This window comes from Pelecanus crispus, chromosome 10, assembly GCF_030463565.1.
Source record: "Pelecanus crispus isolate bPelCri1 chromosome 10, bPelCri1.pri, whole genome shotgun sequence".
NCBI lineage: Eukaryota > Metazoa > Chordata > Aves > Pelecaniformes > Pelecanidae > Pelecanus > Pelecanus crispus.
This window is the reverse complement of record NC_134652.1, coordinates 12114687-12137003: the sequence shown is the minus strand read 5'-3', so window position 1 is coordinate 12137003 and position 22317 is coordinate 12114687. Positions and strand designations below refer to the sequence as shown.

General features: G+C 43.9%; 1 protein-coding gene across 1 annotated transcript in view; it reads left to right on the top strand.

Annotated features, from left to right (window-relative positions):
* Nucleotides 1-13293, top strand: part of RBM20 (RNA binding motif protein 20) — a 103897-nt gene extending 90604 nt beyond the window's left edge. The window contains exons 8-14 of the mRNA XM_075717854.1: nt 61-140; nt 955-1642; nt 3562-3660; nt 5098-5767; nt 8241-8360; nt 9111-9232; nt 13183-13293. Coding sequence (XP_075573969.1) covers nt 61-140; nt 955-1642; nt 3562-3660; nt 5098-5767; nt 8241-8360; nt 9111-9232; nt 13183-13293 — 1890 coding nt within the window. The remainder of the gene's footprint in view (nt 1-60; nt 141-954; nt 1643-3561; nt 3661-5097; nt 5768-8240; nt 8361-9110; nt 9233-13182) is intronic.
* Nucleotides 13294-22317: the final 9024 nt, after the last annotated feature.

The window sequence follows — 22317 nt, the reverse complement described above, 5'->3', positions numbered from 1 at the left end:
TCGCCTGTATTAGCTTGGAGAGCAGTGCAGCATGCTAAACAGTGTCTTTGTCTTATTTAGAAACCAGGTAAGAATGTGGCTGCTATCATCCAAGACATCCACTCGCAGAGAGAGAGGGACCTGCTGCGTGAGGTGGACAGGTAAAGTTTCTCCATAGTTCAGAATTGGGACCTGGATAAGTCTGTAAACCTGCAGGTAGAAAAAGCATTATCTGTGTGCTTCCCTCTCTTATCTCATTTGCTTTCTTAACTTGGATTTCACTTCAAATCACTGTAAAAATATAAGTGGGTACAATAGTAGGTACAGGGAGATCAGACTGAAACTGTGCATGTTATGAAAATAAATGAACTCTTTCCTACTGATGATGATGGCTCAGAAAATATGCCTGGCATGTGAAGAACACATAAATGAAGCTGTTCCCCTCTCCTCCCCCTTGAGTGAAAAGCGTAAAGGCTGGGGGTGTTGCGAGACCTAGTGGGAAGGAGCTGGTTCAGATTAAAATGTATTTGGGTTTATTTCTGATCTGCCTGACTTCTGGACCTTCCAGCAAAAATGGAGAGGAATTGTAGTCCTAAAACATCTCTTTTAAACAGGTGACCTTTGTCACTTTTGTCTCAGAGATGCCCTAGATGAGTGAGCATTAAGGATACAGACATTATGGTCATTGTAAAGGTATTAACATATTATAAGCTTTTAATGCTAAACCCCTATGAGACGCTTTTAAGAATGAATGAATATATTCTTGACAGAGCTGTGGGGATTTAGTTAAGCTCTGTGGATATGACACTGCCTTTTCTTACGTTCACTGTGTTTGCAGCTGTGCAGTGCATGTCTGTGAAAGGCTTGGGGTCTCAGGTTCGCAGGCACTGAGGCAGTCCCCACGTGTTTCCAGTGTACAAGAACTTGGTAGACCACAGTGGGTCAGCCAGTTACAGCTGCCTTTTCCCTCTGCAGCAGGTATGGCACGGAGAGGCCCCGCTCTCGCAGCCCCATAAGCCGCTCCCTGTCGCCCCGATCCCACACTCCCAGCTTTACTTCCTGCAGTTCACCCCACAGCCCAATGGGGACTGGCAGGACTGACTGGGGAAATGGGAGAGAGTCGTGGGATCAGTCCCCGTATTCTCGACGGGAAGAGGAAAGAGACAGCAGAGAATGGCGAGAGAATGGGGACGAGAAGAGGGACAGGACTGACACATGGGTACATGAGAGGAAACATTATTCCCGACAGCTGGACAAGTTTGATTTGGATGAACGGATTGAAGGAGGCAGAGGGCACAGAGAAAAATACTTAAGGAGTGGTTCCCCTGGCTCCCTTCACCCTTTATCTGGCTACAAGAGCAGGGAAGATGACTATTACCGAAAAACCTCTAAGTCAAAATCTGACAAGTTTCAGAGGCAGCTGCAGGATTTACCTGGGAGATCTAAGAGAAAGGAAGAGTCAAAGTTAAGGGAACGCAGGCATTCTTACAGCGAGGACGCTGGCAGGGAGGAGGCAGCTGAACAGAAGCACAGCAAAGCATCTGAGGGCTCCAGGCAAAAACAAAGTGATAAGAATAAGGTGAAGAAAGCTGAAAAAGACCAAGAGGAAGATGCTGCTGCTGAAGGCAGTGACGTGAAGGAAACCAAACCTCCTGAGAATGAGGTAAATAGAGATCTCAAACTGTATGTATGAGGAAGGTAAATTCTGAAGTAATATATTTTCTGAAATATGTAATATATTTTCTGAAATATTTTAGATCAGTTGTTGTGGTATGGTGCTGGTGACATGCAATGTTTTGCCGTGACAAAATCAGTGAATATAGTCCTAGAAGAGATCTTGGGAGGTCATCTTGTCCACATCGTTGCCCAGATCATGCAGATCTATTACGCCGTTGCAGTGTTGGGTACATGGACATTGTCTTTCTGTGCCAAGCACAGAACCTGTGGGTAACCAGTGAGGGGAAGGAGACAAACAACTCACAGCAAAACCAAGTGATAATCTGCCGTTCGCATGGAGGTTGTGTGTGTAGGGGCAATTGCTCTACTGCTCTCTCTTCTAACTCTCTGCAGAATACCCCATAGCTGCTCCCTCTGCATCCATCACCTCCTTCCACTGCCTGTGATGTGGATTGAGTTATCTGGGAATTAAGTGGTATTTTACAGGGGTGCACAATATTTATAGGACAATACAGGGAACTGGTTGTTATTCTGCTAAAATGGGGAATGAACTTTTAATGAGGAACATCTTTTTGGTCAGCTCAGCAGAGCCATTGGTTTCTATTAATCATATGCCCCTATGCTCAGCTGTGGCAGGGATAATTCACACCACTCCCTTCAATGTGCTGGCAGGAATCTCTTCCCACGGCAGAACCACTGAATCAGCTCACCTGTAAAATTATGGGATCTCTGGAGAAATACTCCCAGTTGGTATAGTGCCAGCATTTGTGGGTTTGATTCTCCACTGGGAAAAAGTGGAGAGGGAACAGATCAAGATGCCTCATTTGCTCAGTCCCAGTACAGGCCATGCTCATATCCCCACCCTGTGGGGATCTTGTTACTGGCTCTCGGCCACCTTGCCTCCCCCGGTCCCCCCTGGTGATACGCTGCTGCCATCCACCCCCGGGGATGCTGGCACGGGAGGCTGCAGAGCTGCTTTGCTGACCAGGGGTCCATCTCTAGCTTGTGACTTTGTGCTGCCAGGGCCATCTTTGGTTGTTTTTAGTTGACCTTGCATTTGTTCTTCTCATGTGGCGGTAAGGTTGGTAGAAATCTCTAGACCTTGTAACTCAGCTAGTCTCTGTTACAGGCAGCAGCACTACGTCATGCCATAGATATGTGTGTCTCTACCACCTTTTGTCGTCTTTGTCCTTTGGCTGGTATTTCACTGAGATGGATGGTTCCTTGGGAGGAGATGTCAGAGAGAAATATCAGACAGCATCCTAAATCACTAGTGTTGCACGCTCCCCTGCATGTTTTTCAAGTTATTTTAAAGTTGCTTTGTTAAAGGCACACCTCTCCAGGGACTACAGCTAATAATTTATTTTAAAGGGAAGAAACAGGTTTGAATGTCTTGAACTCATGCTTTTTGCTTCACCCCTCTTTTACCAAGTGCCAGGTAGTACCGTGGTTTGTTCTTCCAAAATAGGAACTGTGCAAGCAGTTGCATTCTCAACTGATCCTACATCAATAAACAAAACAGTTGAGGTCTTTTGCAGAGTCTTAATACTGCTGCTCTCCTTACCATGTTTGAGCCAACATAACAGATGTGGGTAGAGAACAGAGGAGTGGAGGCTGGAAATTTTAACGAATTCACATTCTCCCCCACCTGTCTTCTAGCCAATTCTATGATGTAAATTACATCTCTCTAATTTTGTATAAATTTCTTTTTCTTAATTCTTATTTATGCAGCTTTGCCAATGGAATCCAATTCTTGGGTCTTTTCCCACAGCCCAGTTGACTTGCATAAACTTTAGAAATAAAGAATGTGACCTTGTGGTGACTTTGCTTCCCTAAACCCAGAATAGAAACATAATAGAGCACCACTGTGTATTGCCATACGTGTATATGTTGTATTTATTTTAGCTTGGAAAAGAGGAGCAAGTTCCAGAGAAGAACTCACCTTCAGCAAATAAACAAGGAAAAGAATCTGGAGAGATTCTGGAAAACACAAGAAAAGAGAAGGTTGGTGATACGTTGTTGGTGCAGCTTCCACGACAAAATGAGTGAAAACCCAGGTTTGGTAGCACATTCTCCCAACTGAAATATTAAACCCCCATGGAGAGGCATGTAAAGGGGTTGTAGAAGGGGGTTGTCTAAATTAACTTGCCTTATTTTGACCTCTGCTTTAAGGGATAGCTTTTCCTGAAGTCTCCAGAACTCTTTTTTTAGTTGCTCTTTGCCCATGTACATTGCTTCACATGCATAGCCCTTGGCACTGGCAACTGTAAGTAACGTATGCCCAAGTGAACTGTGTAACTTGGTGATCCACGCCCAAAAATAGGAGATGTGGTCAGTTGGTGGAGGAGGAGGGGACTAATGATGAAGACTTTTCAGAACATTGGCCTTAGATGGACTATGGCTTCTTCTGATTGTTTCTAGTTTTAATTAAATAATGTCTTTACAGCACCCCTACTGCAGCATCGCAGTCAGGGACAGCAATGTCCTTGGAATTCCTCCAGCTTCATATCTGTAGGGTCATGGGTTGATGGTCAGTTATGGAAGCTATTGATATCTGTTGCTGTAGAAAACTGATCTCCTGGCAAGAACAGTGTCAACTCCCGGAGTTTTCATGCTGTTTTAGGATTCTAGGAGGGGAAGTGTGGGACTAGCCAAACAGGAGGAGAATAACAATTATTAATAGATTATGTGTACACGATGAGTCTGGGAGTTGAAATCTAAGCTGCAAGTGTGCCTTAAAAGTAACATATGCCTTATAATTCTAACATTTCTGAAGTCCAGCGTTAGTGTCTGAGTCCTGTTAGTCTATAACTGCATGTATGAGGTATTTCAGATTGTGTACCTTGGAGTATAACTGTAAAACTGATTTTGCTTAAGGTCTAGGCCAATCTCTACCAACACAGTCCCTGGCAGAGGGTTCTTGCTGGTGGAAGGAAATGACTACAGAAGGTAGCCACGTTTTCTCAGTCACCGTAGAAATTTAAAGGATCTTGTCCAGCAAAGTGAAAGCCACAGCAGCTGGACTGGGGTGCTGCCTATTTCTCGCCACCCTGGGATGGACGTGGAGGAAGGGGAGAGGTTGATTTCCTTGGGGATCACATAGTAGAGTCAGTTGCATAATAAAGTATAACAGGTTGTGCCTTGTTCCACTGCTTACAGAAAAGTAAGGAGCAGGAGACTGGAGAGACTGTAATCCCCAAGGCAGTTACAGGATCTCCACAAAGTGAAGTTTATGTGATAATTAAAAAGAGATTTCTTGTCCTTGTGCATAAGGTTTAAAATCACAACACCAAGGCATATCATTCTTTGAAACTAAAATACAAGAGGGGTTAGGCATGGCCAGATCAAAGTTCTTCCTGGTTACTGATGTTCAAAGCCCACTTTTTAACAGTGGTGATCTGTAATCACTGATCTCTCAAATGTTTTACACCTTTGTGACAGGACCGAGACTGGGAGAGTGGAAGTGAGATAGAAGGTGAGACCTGGTATCCTGCTAACATGGAGGAATTAGTGACAGTAGATGAAGTGGGAGAAGATGATTTAATTATGGAGCCGGATATAACTGAACTTGAAGAAATAGTACCAGTTGATCAAAAAAATAAAACTGCTTCAGAAATGTGTCCCTGTATGTCAACCATGTTAGAACTGAAAAACGATCACAGCCACTTAACCAGGAGTGAAGACAAATTTGCCCATAAAGCTTTAGAAACAAACTTCAGATCAGCAAAGGGCAGTGTAGCTTCTAGCGGCTGTCAGGATGATGAGGAGGATGATGATAATGATGATGCTGTAACTGAAGCATCAAGCCTAAATCTGGACCCTGAGCAGAAGCCAGAGGAATTGCAAGAAGACCAATCTGCTAAGGAGTCTGATCCCCAGCAGAAGGAAGGAAAAATTGATAAGAGCTCTGACACTCGCTTAGAGCCCGAAGATCACCATATACCTTCTGTTCATCTGAAAGAAGAGACTCTCCAGCTCCCTGATACATTTATAGATGATTACAAACAGATGGGATCACAAGGAGCTGAGAGCAGAAAAGTTATGGAAATGCTTGTTAAAAACGCTAGTGAAGAAACAAGACACGGAAGCCAAGAGTGTCCAGAGGCCAAGGGTAACTACTGTTTTTTTTCTTTTCAGCCCACAGAGCGCCTTGCATGTTTTCTCTGACAGTAGACTGAGATTTATTGCTAACAAGAATAAATGTTGCTAATAGTATCAAGACTTGTCCTTGGAGCAGCTCAGTAAAAGAACCCCAGTGCCTTTCGCCAAGCTAAACCATTAGAGGCTCTTAGCTGAATAGTGTAAAGGAAATATGATAAGCAGCTTGCAAGCTTTCTGAAAGGCATAAGCTGCTATAATTGTCATGTCAAGGTTCACATGAGTTTAGCTGAAGTCTTTCAGTGCCCTGCTAAATTTATTTTGAATTGTCAATGAAACGAGTGACAGTCTCTGAAGGTCAACAGAAAAGTATCTGTAATGTCTGGCTGGCTCCTGGACAAGGTGGTTATTCTTACACACTGTACTGAAGTGTTAGTAACATGGAAATCATCCGTAGATTGTTACTTCTCAGTCCCTGTTCATGCAAATACGTGCCTTTTGTCAGGACTTGCCTTATCATCTCTTGTTATCTACCGCATGCTGCCTTTAATATAACTGATAGGACATGCTGTGAGATAATTCCAATAAATGTAATCATAGCTGCCTACTAATATTTTAGCTGTCAGGAAAAAAAAGATCTTGAGTGTCTGAAAGTGAGTTCAGTTCCTCATCACACTTTCAAATGAAACTTGAGCGAATGGGCTGTATATAATGAGGGGAAGTGGAAAACAACATAGAGCACGTTGGCCAGGAATGCTCTTTTTACTTGCTACCGGAGTCCATGTGATGGAGAAGGGTTTGTGAACAGAAGTTGCTGGCAGATTTTTGAGGGTGCAATTTTCCACCAGAAAATGCTGGAATATTTAATGTGAATGTCCGATTTTGAACTAACTTCTTCCTCCAGGAGAGATTTGAAATTCGCTTAGTTTTCAATACTTACCTGTTTGGCCTGAAGACATCTTGCCAGGCTTTGCATATTTGGAGATAACACTGCCATGCAAACTCCCTGGGACTGGCGATGGCAAGGTTGGCTCCCTTGGGCTGCCCACTTCACAGGCAGCCAGCTGACGAAAGAGTCGGGTATCCCAAGAGCATAGTTACTTCAGCGTTTTCAGCATCTCAGCTTCCAACTTGCCAGCAGAGAGCCTGGAAGCTCCAGGGGAGCTTGCGCTTCCCAGGTTTCTGCCACGGACTTGGTATCTGGTATCTGCAGTGCAAGTCTCTAGGCTCTCTGCAAATGCAGCTGCCAGCTCAGAAGCCCAGAAATCAACTTAAGTGGGACTTAAGTTGCCACAAAGGCCCTGGGTGTCTTAAGAAGAGCTAACTGAAGCTTGTGGGTGTTCCAGGATCTCTGTTGAAGATTTGGAAACCTTGGATGGGCTTAAAGTTAACTTGAAAGCCAACCAGTCAGGATTTTATACTATTTTCTTTTAAATCATGTAATAGACGTATTTAAAACAGTGAAGAAAAATTCATTCTCATAGCCAGAAATTGCAGATCTTTGAACTACAGACTTGAAAGACAGGAAGGGTTTGGTTTGGGCAAAAATATATTTGTTTTATGAGAAAATATATCCCTTATCTAGGTGAAATTTGCAATGCAATAGGAATTTTGTCAGTGTAAGGGAACTAGTTCTTTGATGTAAGAACTGAAGAATAGGAATCAGACCAGTTTATCTGTAATTCTGTTGCTCTGTGATGATAAATTTATCTTTTTTTTAAAATAAAAACAATTCACATGTTAGGACGAGAGAGCATCTGTTCCTTTGACTGGCTTTATCTGCCTCAGCAAATCAATCCACTGTTTTCCACACCTTGAATCTCCTGCCTGTGTCCATCAATGTCTGTCATCAGGGACCAACCGTCCCATCGCTACTGGCCAGGAACCAAAATCTTCAAGTGGCCAAGAGCCTTAAAGCAGAAACTATCCCTTGGAGAGCTGGGAGATGGGAGAAGAGTGGCTCCAGGGAGAAGATGACAGTGGTGCTGCAGGGGCCCTGCCAGAGGAAGGTTTGCTCTGCCCATGCAGCTGCTTAGGCAGTTTGGGGATTTGCTCTCAGCAGGTGCTGCTGCCCCCCCTTTCTCAGCAGCCCCTGTGTTAGCCCAGCTCCGTCACTGGTCATGCAATACCGCATGTGGTTACGGAGCTGCAGTTGGACCATGCTTGTGCCAGAGGCACGTCTAATGTTATAGATCTATTTAGAGATTAAAATATGAAAAGGAAAAACAATGAAAGTGAAATTAGAAATAGAAAAATGGTCTACTGGGAGAAATAGGGGTGACTGCACAGTGTAGTATAGCTGTTGGAGCTGCATTGAGTAGGCCTCTGATTTGAATGGAAAAGCACTTTTTCCAGATTTTACTTCATTTACAGATCCACCCAGAAAGCGTTCCCAAGAAGTTTATAAATGTCTCTTTAAACTAATAAACTGCTTTCATTTGAACTAATAAACTGTTTTCATTCAATACATTTATTCATTTGTTAAGCAAATTCTAGGTACCTGGAAATGAGATCTCTGGAATACCCGGAGGTAGATTCTAAAAGAAGGCACTCTCCACCAGGCTGGGAACAAGAGGACGTCTTCACCGAACTCAGCATTCCCCTGGGTACGTTCAGATGCCCAGGCCACCCTCGGCCTGCGATGCCACCCACTGCAATACCTAGGGCTTACAACAAGATGTCACTTTAAGGCCACTTGCTATTTTTACTTTTCAGAACAGATGTGAGGAGAGTGAAGGAACAAGGTATATGACAGAGGGGTAGCTGTTGAAACGGACTTTTGATTATAGATCATTGCTAATTTCACTCCAGATGAATGGCAAAAGATAGCTGTTAATGTTGCTGATGAGATTAAATAAGTTCCCTTGGACTACATATGAAATATATATGAAAAATTTGAAAGTCTTTGTCATAAAAGTATTGATTATACTTTCAGTATAAGCAAAAGTATTAGTTTTACTGTGTAAACACTGATCATGAGTAAAACACCTGGAAGAAGTACATCCTAAAGGGCAATCTGTGTAACTTAAGCATGAATTTACTGCTAATAAGTACTATTGCTGTTCTAGCCTGTGAGGTTACACACTGAATTTTCCAGTCAATACTATGCACGAGAAGGTACATTTTTAAATGTGTATAATATCTAAAAGAGAAGTGGAAGGTGTATTTGCAACACACAGGATTTTAAACTGCAGCTCATTATTGCAAAATTAGGGAAATCAGAGAAGTGAATCCAGGATTCAGCCTTCATATCTATGTCATTTAACTAAACAGAAACTTTTTTCTTTGAAAACAATTAATTGTGGAGGGGAAGGGTTTCAAGTGACATTTTAATGTAATTCAGAGTTTCTCAATAGGTGTGGAATTTGTGGTGCCTAGAACTGGGTTTTACTGCAAGCTCTGTGGACTCTTCTACACAAATGAAGAAACAGCAAAGACAAGTCACTGCAGAAGTACTGTTCACTACAAAAATCTTCAGGTAAAAGCACACTAACAACTAGCTCATGGGGTGGATTGTGTGTAAGATAGATGATGCTACAAAAAATCAGTTTTTATTCTGTGGACAGAATTCAGATGAAGTGAAATTTAGATAAGCAAAACTTTGCAGTCGTTACAAATGTTAGCACACTAACTTCTCACTCCCAGATCCTTGAAATCAACTTCTGGATCATAAATAGGCGATAATTTGATCTTCTCATCTACATTTGGTCCTTGTCACTAGCACAGCATGCAACTCAAATCTTTAATTCTCTGTTCTTGAGCGTCCCAGATGTTTATATCACTGGGAATAAGCCCAGCAGCAGCCTTTCTTAATTTCAGGAGCATTATAAAAGCCAATTGTTTAATAATGTTGCCAGACTTATTTTTGCATTAGCATGAATTTCTGCAGCGTGTTTCAGCACGCAGTACTTTGTGACACACAGGCTCTCCGAGGCATTTCCTGTGACCCGCTGAAATCACCGCCCTGTGCTATAGAACAGCACGGCGGTTCAGCCGTGCAGAACACCGCTGTTGAATAATTTCCATAAGGATATGCAGAAGCATGTAATTACTTGTATGGTTTCCATAAGAATATACCATAAGCATATCAGCACTTGATAACAGCACACAAAGACCACAGGTGCTTGCAGTTCAATCAAAAGACCCTACCTTTATCACTTTTCAGCTGCACAATTGATAGTATCAGTTGTGCCAGCATGAGCATGAACTGCCCTGTGCTGAGGACTCCGCAGAGGAGGTAGCCTTGCCTCTCACCTCCTTGAGTCCCTGCCTGTGTGCGGGGTGTGTACACTGCAGAGGACACTTTTGTTGGCATTGGCATACTCTTGGCAAAAGTCATGAAAGAGCAAAGCAAAGCTGCTCCTTCTTTCTCTCTTCCTTCCCTCTGCCCATAGTAAATGCTGGAACTCTGCTTGTCTTCAAGTAATAGCTATCTTTCCCTAGCTGGCTAGTAGGCATTGGCTTTTCTAGCAACACTCAGAGTCAAATAATTTCTCTGGGAGAATTTTCTTCTTGACTTTCCTGGAGTTAAGTAGCAGTAATCATACAAAGGCCTCTGGCTTTCAAAGACTGTGCCTGCAGAGCTGTAATGCTTGCTAATAATGGATCCTCCAAGTGTAAGCTTGAAAAACAGGTGCCCAGTTTGCATGCCTTTTTTTGCTTCATACAAAAAAAAATCCAGAGGGATTCACCAGAGGTGGCACCACTCAGTGCAGACTGTGTATCCCATGTGAGCCTGTCCCAAAGAAACTCGTGCTAAAGCAAAGATTGCAACTGCAGCCCCTGCCCCTGGCAACTGGTCCCGTGGAAAGGAGAGAGATTTTTTTTCATTTTCTAGGTTATTTTGTTAAAGACATAGGAAAAAAGGTCCAACTAAAACTGAGTCAGTGTGAAAAAAAGCTCGCTATTTCCCTGTTAAGACATTTCCCATGAGCACTGTGGTAGATATCTAACACTGACTTGAGATAAAAGAACAAAGACCACATAAGCTGTTAAAATTAAATCTGTCAAATATGGTAATGAAAACAGACTGTTCTGTCGAGCCGTACCTCTTATCTTACTAAATGGAGGAAGTAAATGTCTCATCCAACTTTTGCCCACTCAAGTGGAAACTCAGCAAACTTTAAATAATTGTTCTGTATTACTAGAACTCTTTTAGTTGCAATAATGCTTATTTATGCACTCTGCAAGATTCAGTCTTCTCCTGTGATGATGCAATTTAAAGAGTGTATCCACCAACATAAGAACTATGGACTCTAACGTTTACTGTATGTGAAGTTATGGGACTGCTGCTGCAGACTATCTTTCTGTTGTCTTGCGTACATGACAAAAAATGTTGTCCAGTGACAATGACATTGTCCCAAATGCTCTCATGGTTATGAGTCTTTTATAGTTGATTTGCTGTTTGTTGTCCTTCACATGATCTCCTTGGAGCCACATCCACAATATACATTCAGTGTTTGGATTTGAACGAAAACTAAACAGTTTGTTTACCAGTTTTCTTCCAAAAGCCTTTCTTAGATGATGACAATTTTGTCTTGAAGGAAAATAGTCAACTTCAACTGAGTACGGTGCCCCCTGAAGAACAGCAATCACTGAAAAAAATTCAACTGTTTCTTTGTCAGCCTTGCAGATTTTTTGTAATTTTCCATTCTCTTCATCTTAATAAATTATTTTCCCAGGTGGTATTTATATTTGCAGATCCACTGCATTTTCCATGTCCAAAAAATCCATCATTTGGCCATCCCTCCCACCACTACCACAAAAAGCTGTCAGATTCATCTGGTGAAAGCTACCTTGGCAACTCAGTGCAGCATTTTATCCTGTTTTCCTCTGGCTTTATGCAGTATTCATCAAAACTTGTATTTAAATGAAAAAATATTTTTTCCTTGACTGTCATTTTGCTATAAATTAATCTGAATGTCTCGTCTGTGAACTTCAAAACTGGTGGTTTTGGTATTTGTGATAGCTGACAACATCAGCTAAAGGTGGTGGATAGACCTCAGTCTCATTTTGGTGGGTAATGATTAAAAACCAAAAATGTGTGGGTTATCTGATCCAATGGCAAGCGTTAGTGATTTATTACAGTTCATGGTGTACGGATCAGTTCTCGCAGCCTTGATGGATCCTATATCTCTGTATACTACTGCAACATTTACTCTGGCTTTTTGCCACATGGAATTTTGTACCCAGGGATCAAGATTGAGAATCGTGTAATTTCCATAGCCAAATCTCTGTATTCAGAGTAACAGGGGTGCAGTCATCATTTTGTCACAGGTATGCCTATTCATTACCATTACTGAGTCCTTTCAGATGTACCTCTTACATCCAAAACTTGTATTTACATGAGACAACCTGGCAATCCTAACACAGTCCTTAGGTTTTTTTGCATCCATCTCTCATTTCACCTCTTCCCCGTGGATGCCAAAGAGTAAACTGTAGTCTGGGGGAATCCTGCAAGAAGCTAAAATTTTTCAGTGATGTGAGATGGTCTTCTCAAAACAAATCAGAATGAATAATCAGCTAGAAAAGAGAGTTTTATGATCCTAATAATGTGCAGCTCAGTTATTCTTGCATGTGGTATGTCATTAATAAGAACATCTCTACATTATTATGTGGGGATTTCCTGTGTGCCTCTCTATACTAGCTGCTGCTGAAGAAGCCTCTTTCCATCCATTTCTAGCTCTGTTGACCTTGAATAAATACTCTGAGCACCATTTTCAGATCCACACCGATTCATCTTCCATTTTGTGTGCAGCTCTGCCAACTCAGAGCACTGCCAGAAGGCTGAAAGCCTTGCTGGCCATGCCTGTATTTTTAAATCACACTGCGTACTTAAAGCAGTGAAAGGCTTTATCTTAGAGAAACACAATAAATGTAAATACTCTAGCCAGACCGCTAAACTGTGTTAATTATTACCGAGTTTGATTATTCTCTTAAAACAAATGTTCTTGTGCAAAAGGTATATCTCTGAACTGGACATACTGAAAATGTAATATATATGCTTTAAATTGTGACTCAGAAACTGCATCTATTTTCTGACACACCAGTCTTACACTAGTGTAATTCAGTTCCCTCAATGGAGTTAGTTCCTGCCCTACAGCATATGGGAGTAGAGAGTTTGCAAGGAGAAAAGGTGAGGTCTAGCTACACAGACTGACGGGGAGTGGTGGCCCTCCTGGTTCTGTCACCAGTTCCCCTTGTGGCACAGAGTAAATCACTGAACTTCTGAGGCTCTCCATGTATTACGGTAGTCTGCCTGACACAGCTATATTTCCTGGCTTGAATTTTCACCAAAATGGGGCTTCTATGTGTTTTCTTCCCTTTTGAGAGGCTGGGAGAGTGTGAGAGCTCTGAAAAGGCATAAAGCATCCCATGTTGAATATTTTCACTTTTGGTAACACTGCTTTGTTTTTGATGTGATTGCAGAAGTATCTGTCCCAGCTTGCAGAAGAGAGTCTGAAAATGAAGGAAGAAGGCAGCCATCTGCCTCAGGATGACACTGGCATTGTTCCTCACTTTGCAAAGAAAAAACTATGATGCGGATGAACTGGAAGAGCTATAATGAGTGAATGCCCATACTTTTTTTTTTTATTATTTTTATGATATAACTGTCAATTTGCACTGTACAGAGGAGGGGAAATAAAGAGCATGTTCCATGCATCTATGCCCAGAGTGCCATTAAAAACCAAAATGCCTGAAACTGTTTCCCACGGTGAAGCAATGCTGGCATATCTGTAAGAAGTGGAGCAATTCTTTCTCACACTCTGTGTGCTGGGAGTGGTTTCCTAGATTAAATCAGAATTCTCAGGGATTCTTAAAGTTTTAATTCTGATGTGACGCATCAGGTCAGGCGGAGTATTTAGAAGCACTCAGCATCCTCCAGTGGACGCTGGAAGGAAAGGAGATAAATAGGCTTTAATGTTGCTTAAAATATCTTCAGCCATTTCACTCATTGCCCCAGTGAGAAGTAGGATTTGCATAGGACATCTAAAGCCATTGTGCTAAAACTAGTCAGTAGATGGCATAGCATAAACCCCATCAGCAGCCATCTCCATGTGTCTTAGAGCTTGGTGAAACGATAAAATGTGTGTGTTGTTGAGCACTGACTGTGCACTGACTGTGCTGTACGAATGCAGAGGGAGCCACAGTCTGTCCCAGGGACCTTACAGCCTGAGCCCAGCACAGCGAGAGCAATTCGAATACCCGTGCTGGCAGCTAACCCGCTCTGGTTTTCAGCGTTTTCCATGGTGTGATCAGGATGTTCTCCAGGTACCATTGTGTTTGAAACTCTTCTTTTTGACAATTCTAAAGGATGCCAACTTTGAGTCTTACAGACTTGAAACTCTCACGAGGCTTTTTAAAGTGCCACTTGTTCGGACCATGTCTCTTTTAGACATTTTATTCAAGATCCTTGCTTTTGGGGTCTTTTTGTTTTCTTTCAAGCTTGCTTTTCCTCAGCTTGGCAATGTTGAATTTTCCTGGTTTTCATGGAAAGATGCCAGACTTGTAATATTGTTTTTGTATTTTATTTCCCTGAATTTTTTGAGGCGAATACAACAACCGATGGCTCACAGAGTGCTGCACTGAGAACACAGGATGCACCAGCAGCTCTGGCATTATTATGAGCTATTGTTTCTGCACAGTTGTTGCTTAGTATTTTGCAGAGTCCCTTTGACATACACTGTACAAGTTTCTGGTTCATTTCAATAGGGCTTTGTGTAGGAAAGTGAACACGTATGCAAACCATTGCCAGAATTGATCCCAGAGTTATGCTTTTATAAAATGCCCCACGCAATCTAGACAGATGGAGATTTGCAGACATACTTCCATTCTTTGCCTGGCTCTAATATTCATCACGGTATGTTCTGTAAAAATTGCTGGTGCTGGATATCCTGTTTAGATGTTGTGCAGAGGAAATAGTTTCCCAGAAGGTTCTAGCCATCCCTAAGAACGACACGGATGTCGCAAAATATTGCAGAGTGGCTAAATTGCCAAAACTGCTTCCACCAAAGTATTCGTTCTGTTATTGCTTGTGCCAGCAGTGACGCTTGTTCTCTGAAGTACCCTGTAGCCAGGCAGTGTGTCTCAGAGGTGCCTGGTGTTGTTGCCTGAAGCCCTGTTCCATTTCATGGCCTGTGCTTTCCACTCGTTTTTACCAGAGGTGGGTTCAGATTTCATATTTGGAATTCCTGCTTCTCGCAAGTGGAGGGATTCTTTGCATCCCAGATTCAGACGTGGCCTATCCAAAAGACAAGGGGAAATGAAAAACATTACAGCCTAAATCCTCCTTTGTCCAGACTTGAAGTATGTTAAGACTTGGGTCCATCTGTCATTTAAAACAGCTTTTATGTTGTTTTTCCCTATGGAAAAAAATAATAATATTGCAAACCAGGTATTTTTCCTTCAAGGGTTGGGTTTTTCTTTGACTTGTTGTTTTTCACATTGCAGTGAAATTTGAGCACAGGGCTGTTAGGGCGAGAGCTTGTATTGCAAGCTGGAAGATTACGAAAATGGCAGTAAAGATTGTGCAATTGTCTTCTAAAGCACAGCTCTCAAGCTGGTCATGTATCATCTGAATATGAAGTTCCCTTCATGCCCTTCAGCACAATCTGAGCACAAGGGAAGGAAATCACTACAAATGCAAGCATCAAATCTTTGAAGCTAACCCTGCTATCAAACTGGGGCTCTCACCGGCCTAATGGGAGCTTGTTAGACCATGTGGTTAGGCTTAATTGGATGTGAGACACAGCTGACTGTATATCAAAGTCATATGCCTCCAGCGGCTTTATCCCCAGGTAACCTCAAATGAGAAAAGTATCACTGTTCTTATTCTTTATTTGTATTGCAGTAGAAGCTACGGGTCCACTGCCTTTATTATAGGCACGGCACAAATCCACAACAAAGACTTTCCCAGGCCAAAGAGCTTTAAATCAGACTTTCTGAAAACAGACAACAGGTGGATACAGGCAGGCAGGGAAAGCAGTAGGTAACCATGAGATTTTGACTGGCAGCAGAAGAATAATTAAAATGAGTGTTTACCCAGGGGCTTATTTTTGGATTTACGGGAGATGATTCAAACTGTATTCCCCCTCTTCTGGTTCCGAACCAGGTTCACTCCCATTATTCACAGCTTGCATATTTAACCCCCTTTGTTTTCCTGGCCAGCTGCACTAGACACGCAAAATCCCTTCTTCTGAGACTGGGCCTTGGTGTCCTTCAGTCCCCGATCGCTTAAGTTTTAGTCTCCATCCAGGGCTCCAAAAGCTGGAGTCTTGACCGAAGCTCACCAGGAAATTCCTGGCTCCAGATACCTTGTTTGGGTCATGGACGCAGGCCCTTGCTTGCCACTGAGGAAGGAGGAGGCTCCAGATGGCATCTCTGCCCTACGCAGTTTCCTCTTCTGGAGGTAGATGACTCAGGTGAGTGACGCAGGTGCAGTGCCCAGCCCCACAGACGTGATCAGACCCAGACATTTGTAGAGGTGGTTTGGACAGCCCCGTCCCTTTGGGCTCTGTCCTGACACAACAGCAATCTGCAAAATCCTGCAAAATTCTCCCCCTACAACTCAACGTTTGAAAGCAGTTAAAAGCAATCCCAAGCCTCAACTCGCTCCTAATGATCCCTATGATCAGTTTTCAGCCTGATGCACTTTGAGAACTCGGAGATAATCTCCTTCCCTCTCCAACAGGCCATCATGCAATGCTGACAGGCACTCAACTCCTTAACTTCTCTCTACTACCTATTCTGCTGAGGAAGAAGGCCACAGTAGGCAGCCACTTACCTTTCTTAGCTTGTGTAAAAATGTGGTGTTTGTTTTGGTTTATTATATTTAAAATCTTGACTTATTTTAGTTGGCATAATTCATCATCACTATAATCCACGCTGATTATTAAGACATATTTATATATATAGCACAAAGCAGGCTCAGGTCTAGCCAAACTTATATTGATATTTAAAAAGGAGCTTCCTTTATATACACAAACCATTTCAATGCATCTCAACCAAAGATTGCACTTTTTGAATAGGGACTGTGTTTTTCATCTTGGTGAAATCTGTACTGATCTCAAAATAGTCTTTAATGTCAATCTGCAACTTACTTTCTTTGAAGTAAAAAATAAAAGAATCAAACATTTGCCCCATAAGATTAGACAAAGTTTCATATTGGCTTTAACACTAAATTAGTGTTAGGCTGGTTATATTCAGGGTTTTTCTATTCTCTAAGGATTAAGGCTGTGATTTATTGAATTATACTTGAACTGGACCAGATGTACTATTTATTGAGCTTATATAATCTTGTTAATTTAAGTTTTGGCTTGTAAACAGTTGGAATTTGTTAGTATTTGTTTAATTATGGAGGAACTGTCACCAGTATTAACTGATCTGTGTAACTGATTGCAAAGTGTTTCAATCTGTGTTTCTCAAAGAGAAAGATTTTAATAAAGAGAATTATAAAGCATATACATTGGTGGGCAATTGTCCCAGCAACAACATGCTTCTAGCTTCCCAGGGGATCTATTAAAAACCAAAAGGAATAAAAGATAGTTTCGGGGTAAGAAGGAAGCAGGAGGCCAAAATGTTTGCTTTTCAATATAATTTCTAGAAGTTGTGATTCTTACCAGGTAGCTCCTGCTGTACAGATTGCATGTGATTGCTGTCATCTGGTGCTGAAGTTGAAGTGAACACATCTCAGTGGTTCACTCTGTAATTATTATTAATTGTTATTACCCACTCCTGTCCCTCTAGATATGTCCTCACTTCCCTTTTTCTCTTTATTTCTGAATTAACTGGGCAAGCTCTCTCCCCCCACTGGCTTTTCTCTGTCTCCATCCAAGTTGTCTTCTCATCCTTCTGAAAGCACCATATAAAATCGTCCCCAGCCAAGCACCTTCTCCACCTCATCCCAATCTAAGTGCCCCTGTTTGCCCATTTACACTATTTCCCTCCTCTTCTCCCTCTGCCTTTGCTGATTTTCCTTCGTTTCAGCAGACTGTCCTCCCTGGTGCCCTCCCCAGCTCCACAGGGACCTTTCCCACTCCCTCTCCTTCTCCCTGGCTCACCTCCATCACCAGCAACCGGAGCTGCAGGGAGAAAATACCCAACCTCAGTCAGGGTGATGTAAAGAAGTGTTTGTACTAAGTATTTAAAGAATGCAATGAGGACAAAAGCCGAGGGGAAACTTCACCACCAGCTTTGATGAATTCCCTCAGCGGAAGACGCTAGGAGGAAAACCAAGGCAATGCCCAGTCCATAGGCAAGGCAGGGCATGGGGCACCATTGAAGCATGAGCTGTGCCCACCCGCCAAGGGAGGGAGATGGGTCCGTGCCCCACTGAATGGCCAGGGAAATGGGCCATGGGCAAAAAGACTGGCACTCAGGCTTTCTGACTCCCCAGTTCATTAAACCAGTGCTTTAGCGTCTTTTAAGTAACTGTTTTGCAGCTGAGGCACACATGTTATGTATTTTAAGCACAAATGGTTTCGGTTCTTCTGTCCTGGTGTACTGAAACCTTTGTACGTGTGATTTTGATACTATCTCATCACAGCTATGAATATGTCTCGCTCTAGAAATCGGGCAAATCAATTTTGTAAGTGTTAACTTGGCATCACATACCTGTAACAAAAAAAATCAAAACTGTGGTGTTCAAAACTTAATGAGTTTCCAGCCCAGATTTTGTCACACTTAATTTTCTTGGTGGGAAGGGGAACTCAGGTGTGAAAGACTTTACAAGTGAACACCAGCCCGCACCCAAATACCAGCTTGGCCTTCTGACACAAGGCTGTGACCAGCCCCACTTGGACAGCCAGGCTGTAACGCAGCCGTCCTGCCCGACTGGCAGAGCAGACCAGGTCAGGGCTGCCCAAAAACAGGAGCCCTCCCTGGGAAGCTGACCGGGAGGGAGGACAGGGGTGTGCAGGGAGCTGGGGACCGTGCTGCCTGCTCTGGATCAGGCTGCCGCAGGGCTCAGCCGGTGGGCACGCTGCCCTGACACAAGCGGGGCCGGGCTGATGGGCAGCTTGCTGTGGCACGCACCGGCGTCGCGCGAAGCAGCCTGCCCCCGCCTGCTTTTCAGCGCTGATGCAGCCTGGGACTGCGCCGTGTTTGTGCAGGTGGCAGCAAGGGCAGCCCAAGAGAACAGGTTTGCCTTTGCTTACTTTTCTACATCTGACTCCGCCAATCTCCACTTATCTATGTTAATACGTTGAGCGCTCCACATGTGCTCAGCTTGCCTGATGCAATGCCGCAAAAGTGAAGCCATGGGAATATGCGGTACATATTCCTGGAGGAAAAGTTATCTCCGTAGTGGAGAAGAGGGGAACTGGATAAGGACCAGGGATTCTCCCTACAACATCTTAGTGGAACTGGGTAATGCAGCAGTGTGAAACTAAAAAAAATATCCTTTTCCCTTGTACAAAAGAAATATCCGTAAGGATGAGCCTTCTCATTGCAAGGCCCGAGCTGGCCTTACTGACCCGGTGGCCAGGAATCCCCTCCACCTCCCCTGGCATGTCACACCTCCCCTTTGCTTGGCTTCAGCAGAGCTATGGTGTGTTACAGTGCTGGCAATCTGGCCCCAATCTTTATGAAACACGCTGTCTTGCACTAACCTAATCTATTCGCAGCACCATGGAAACACAGCTCCCCAGATGCTGAAGTGAAAGAAGCAGAGGTAGTTTCCAGCTCTGCCTTCCTAGCTGTCCCCTTTTGCTGCCAACGTGAGGCTCAGCGGGCCCTGCTGGGTGTCCCAGGGGCTCGGGAGAGGACAGGGGAGCATTGGGGCCACCAGGATCCATCTTCCATGCTGTGAAGTTGGTTTTCTTAGGGCCCGTCTGCACACAATTGCGTCAGCCTACCGCAGGGTGAGATTTCTAATCAGATACCCAAGGTGATTAAAGCCAGTGAGCTCTCTCCTTTCAGTTCACATCAGACTTATTCTGGTTAAACGGCTGTCTGTTAGGACCAGCTACCTGAAGTAGCTTCATTTAAACCGAAATAGAAGCATACGTCAGTTTTTAATTAACTGGGTCAGATCTGAATGAGTGGGCATGTCCAAAAGCTTTTTGTGAACTAGAAAGCTGTGTAGGGCAGGCTGAATCCAGCCTATTAAACGTTTAAATAATTGCCAGGCGGAGTCTTGGCCAACATTCCTCAAGGTAAGACATTAAGTATCAGCAGCGCAGCCCTGGGTCAGAAGGCAGCATTTCCACCCTCATCTCTTCCTGGTGCCTTAGAAACAAAGGTTCCTGTTTATAAGCTGTCCTCCCCTTATTCCTGAGTCTTGTTTGAGGACATGCACATTAGTTCACCTTCCTTAAACACAGTCTTGGTGTCTTTAGAGGGCACAGGAAGCCTGTTTTGTTTGTGGGTTTCTTCTCCGGCTGGGCTGTGTTTGCATTGCAGGTAATTGATCTTTGGCAGATAGATAGCAACATGTTCTTGGCAGCAAACTTTCACCTTGAGCTCAGGGGGTGTAGCCGTGCTGTGTTTTGCACACCTGTGTGGGGAACTAGGAAAAACTTACCTGTTTGTATGATGGCTGAGATGTTAAAACCAGCTGCACAGCAGTGCTGTTAGTGCTTTGCAGAGGTCCCGGCTCCCAAGACGTGGGCACGTTGGAGGGCAGCGTGCGCGTGTGCATGTGTGTGCCTGAGCAAGACTTGTGCTGCCTTGCATGGACTTCAGCATTAAGCAGCTGGCAACTGGACGTACTTTGCCAACATTACAATCACAAGTAATATTGCTTCGATGTGTGCCCAAGTTGAGTTTCTAACCTCCTTATTTACCCTGTTCACCATTACTTCCCATAACACTCTCTCTGTAGGTATGAGCTGTGGTGGCGAGCTTGCCGAGCCACCGGCTGCACCGAGGCGTACACAGGGACTGGTATCGGTGTTCCCCGAGGTGCCCTTGCCGCAAAGTGCAGGGTCTCTGGAAACAAGGCAGACCTTAAACAGGCATGCTCATAGCAGATTTGGCTGAGTAAAAAGTACGCTGAGACCAACAGGAAGAGCAGCCCAGGTCTGTCCTGATGCTAATGCGGATCGGCACTGCGCTGGCTGGGCTAGTCCAGTGCCTATTTCCATCTGATTGCAATTGGGAAAAATTAACTCAGTTAGGCAGGATATGCTAGGTATTAGTCTGCCAAGAGATCAGCAAGGCAGCCAGGATGCTGTAAATGACCCCAGAAGCCTTCTCCTTCCTTTTCCCTCACAAATTAGCCTGGTTGGGGGTGAGGGTGGGGGACATGGGGTATTTTAGTAGGCAGCGTAGGGATTTGCTGTCGGATGTTCCCCTCCTGCGCCAGGCACAGAAGGAAGCCCAGCTGCTGCAGGGGCACATGGAGACCTGGCAGTGCCTTGTGCGACTGATGCCAGGCTGTGTATGAAATGGACCCAAGAGGTCTGAAATAAATTGGTAGGACTGTGTTCATGGGTATTTCCCACCAGCAAGCTGATGCCCAGCTGTGCACTACCTGCTCCTCCGCTTTTCTCTTCCTGCAAAGGCAGATGCTGATTCACGAGCTGCTGCTGTTCAGCCGTCGGCATGTCTCTTCCCAAAACCCCTCCGTGGGGTCTGATCCCAAAACCAGCGGTGAGAGTCTGGTCAAATTGAGGGCTACTTGAGCCTTGAGGTAAGTTAAGTACCTGTTTCAAACAGCATCAGATGCAAGCAGTGCCTAGCAGTGTGAGAAAGCCCTGGGCTCTGCCAGCCCAGTGACATGAGAAAAAAACTGAAGTGAAAGAAACACATCAGAAATATGGTTTGGGTACATTCACCCTAGGAGCCGCTCCATCTCTTCGCACTCAGGGCATGTTCACGCCATAGCAAGGAATGGCATGAACTCACTTTCATGAATTACTTCTTGTCAACCGAGCAAAGTGGGAAGTAAATTACATTTGCTTAAACCACCATGCAGGTGGTCTAAGCGAGCGGATGTTAGCTCAGAAGGAGCAGGGGAGGTGTGCACACTGGGAGTTAGTTTGGGACAGCTGATACACGGTAACTAGTGCCGCTTTGGTATCTTGATTGCTCGTGATTGTGTAAACGTGCCTGAAGATGCAGACGGTATAAAGCAAAGCGGTACTTACGAAGATTTTTGAAGCTCACATCTGCTCTTATTTGGTCCTGGAGGCTTTCAGCAAAGACCACCCACTGAAACGAAGAATCATCATCTTCCTGAAATGCAAGGGACCAAGGCATGGATTCAACCTCATTCAATGCCTTTCTATGATCTTGTGCAGCCTTAGAATTCCTCTTTACCTACAAGAGGTTTAGTACAGTGCAAAATGAGCTCCTGGAGCAAAAAGATGCTCCTTTCTAAGGGGATATGGGTTGCTGAGGCTCCAGGTCTTCCGTCTTTAAAGATTAATGCTTCAAGGTGAGTTGCCATAGGTTGCTAAAATAATCTTTTCCCACCGCTTTCCTCATGTCAGCATTTCTAGAGCTCCAGTGCATTGCGTCTGCCGTTGTCATGTAACGATTTATGAATGGCTGCAAAGTTCAAAGGCATATTGGCAACCCCAAGTCCTGAAAAGCCAGGAGTCAGCCCAAGCCCTGCCCCAT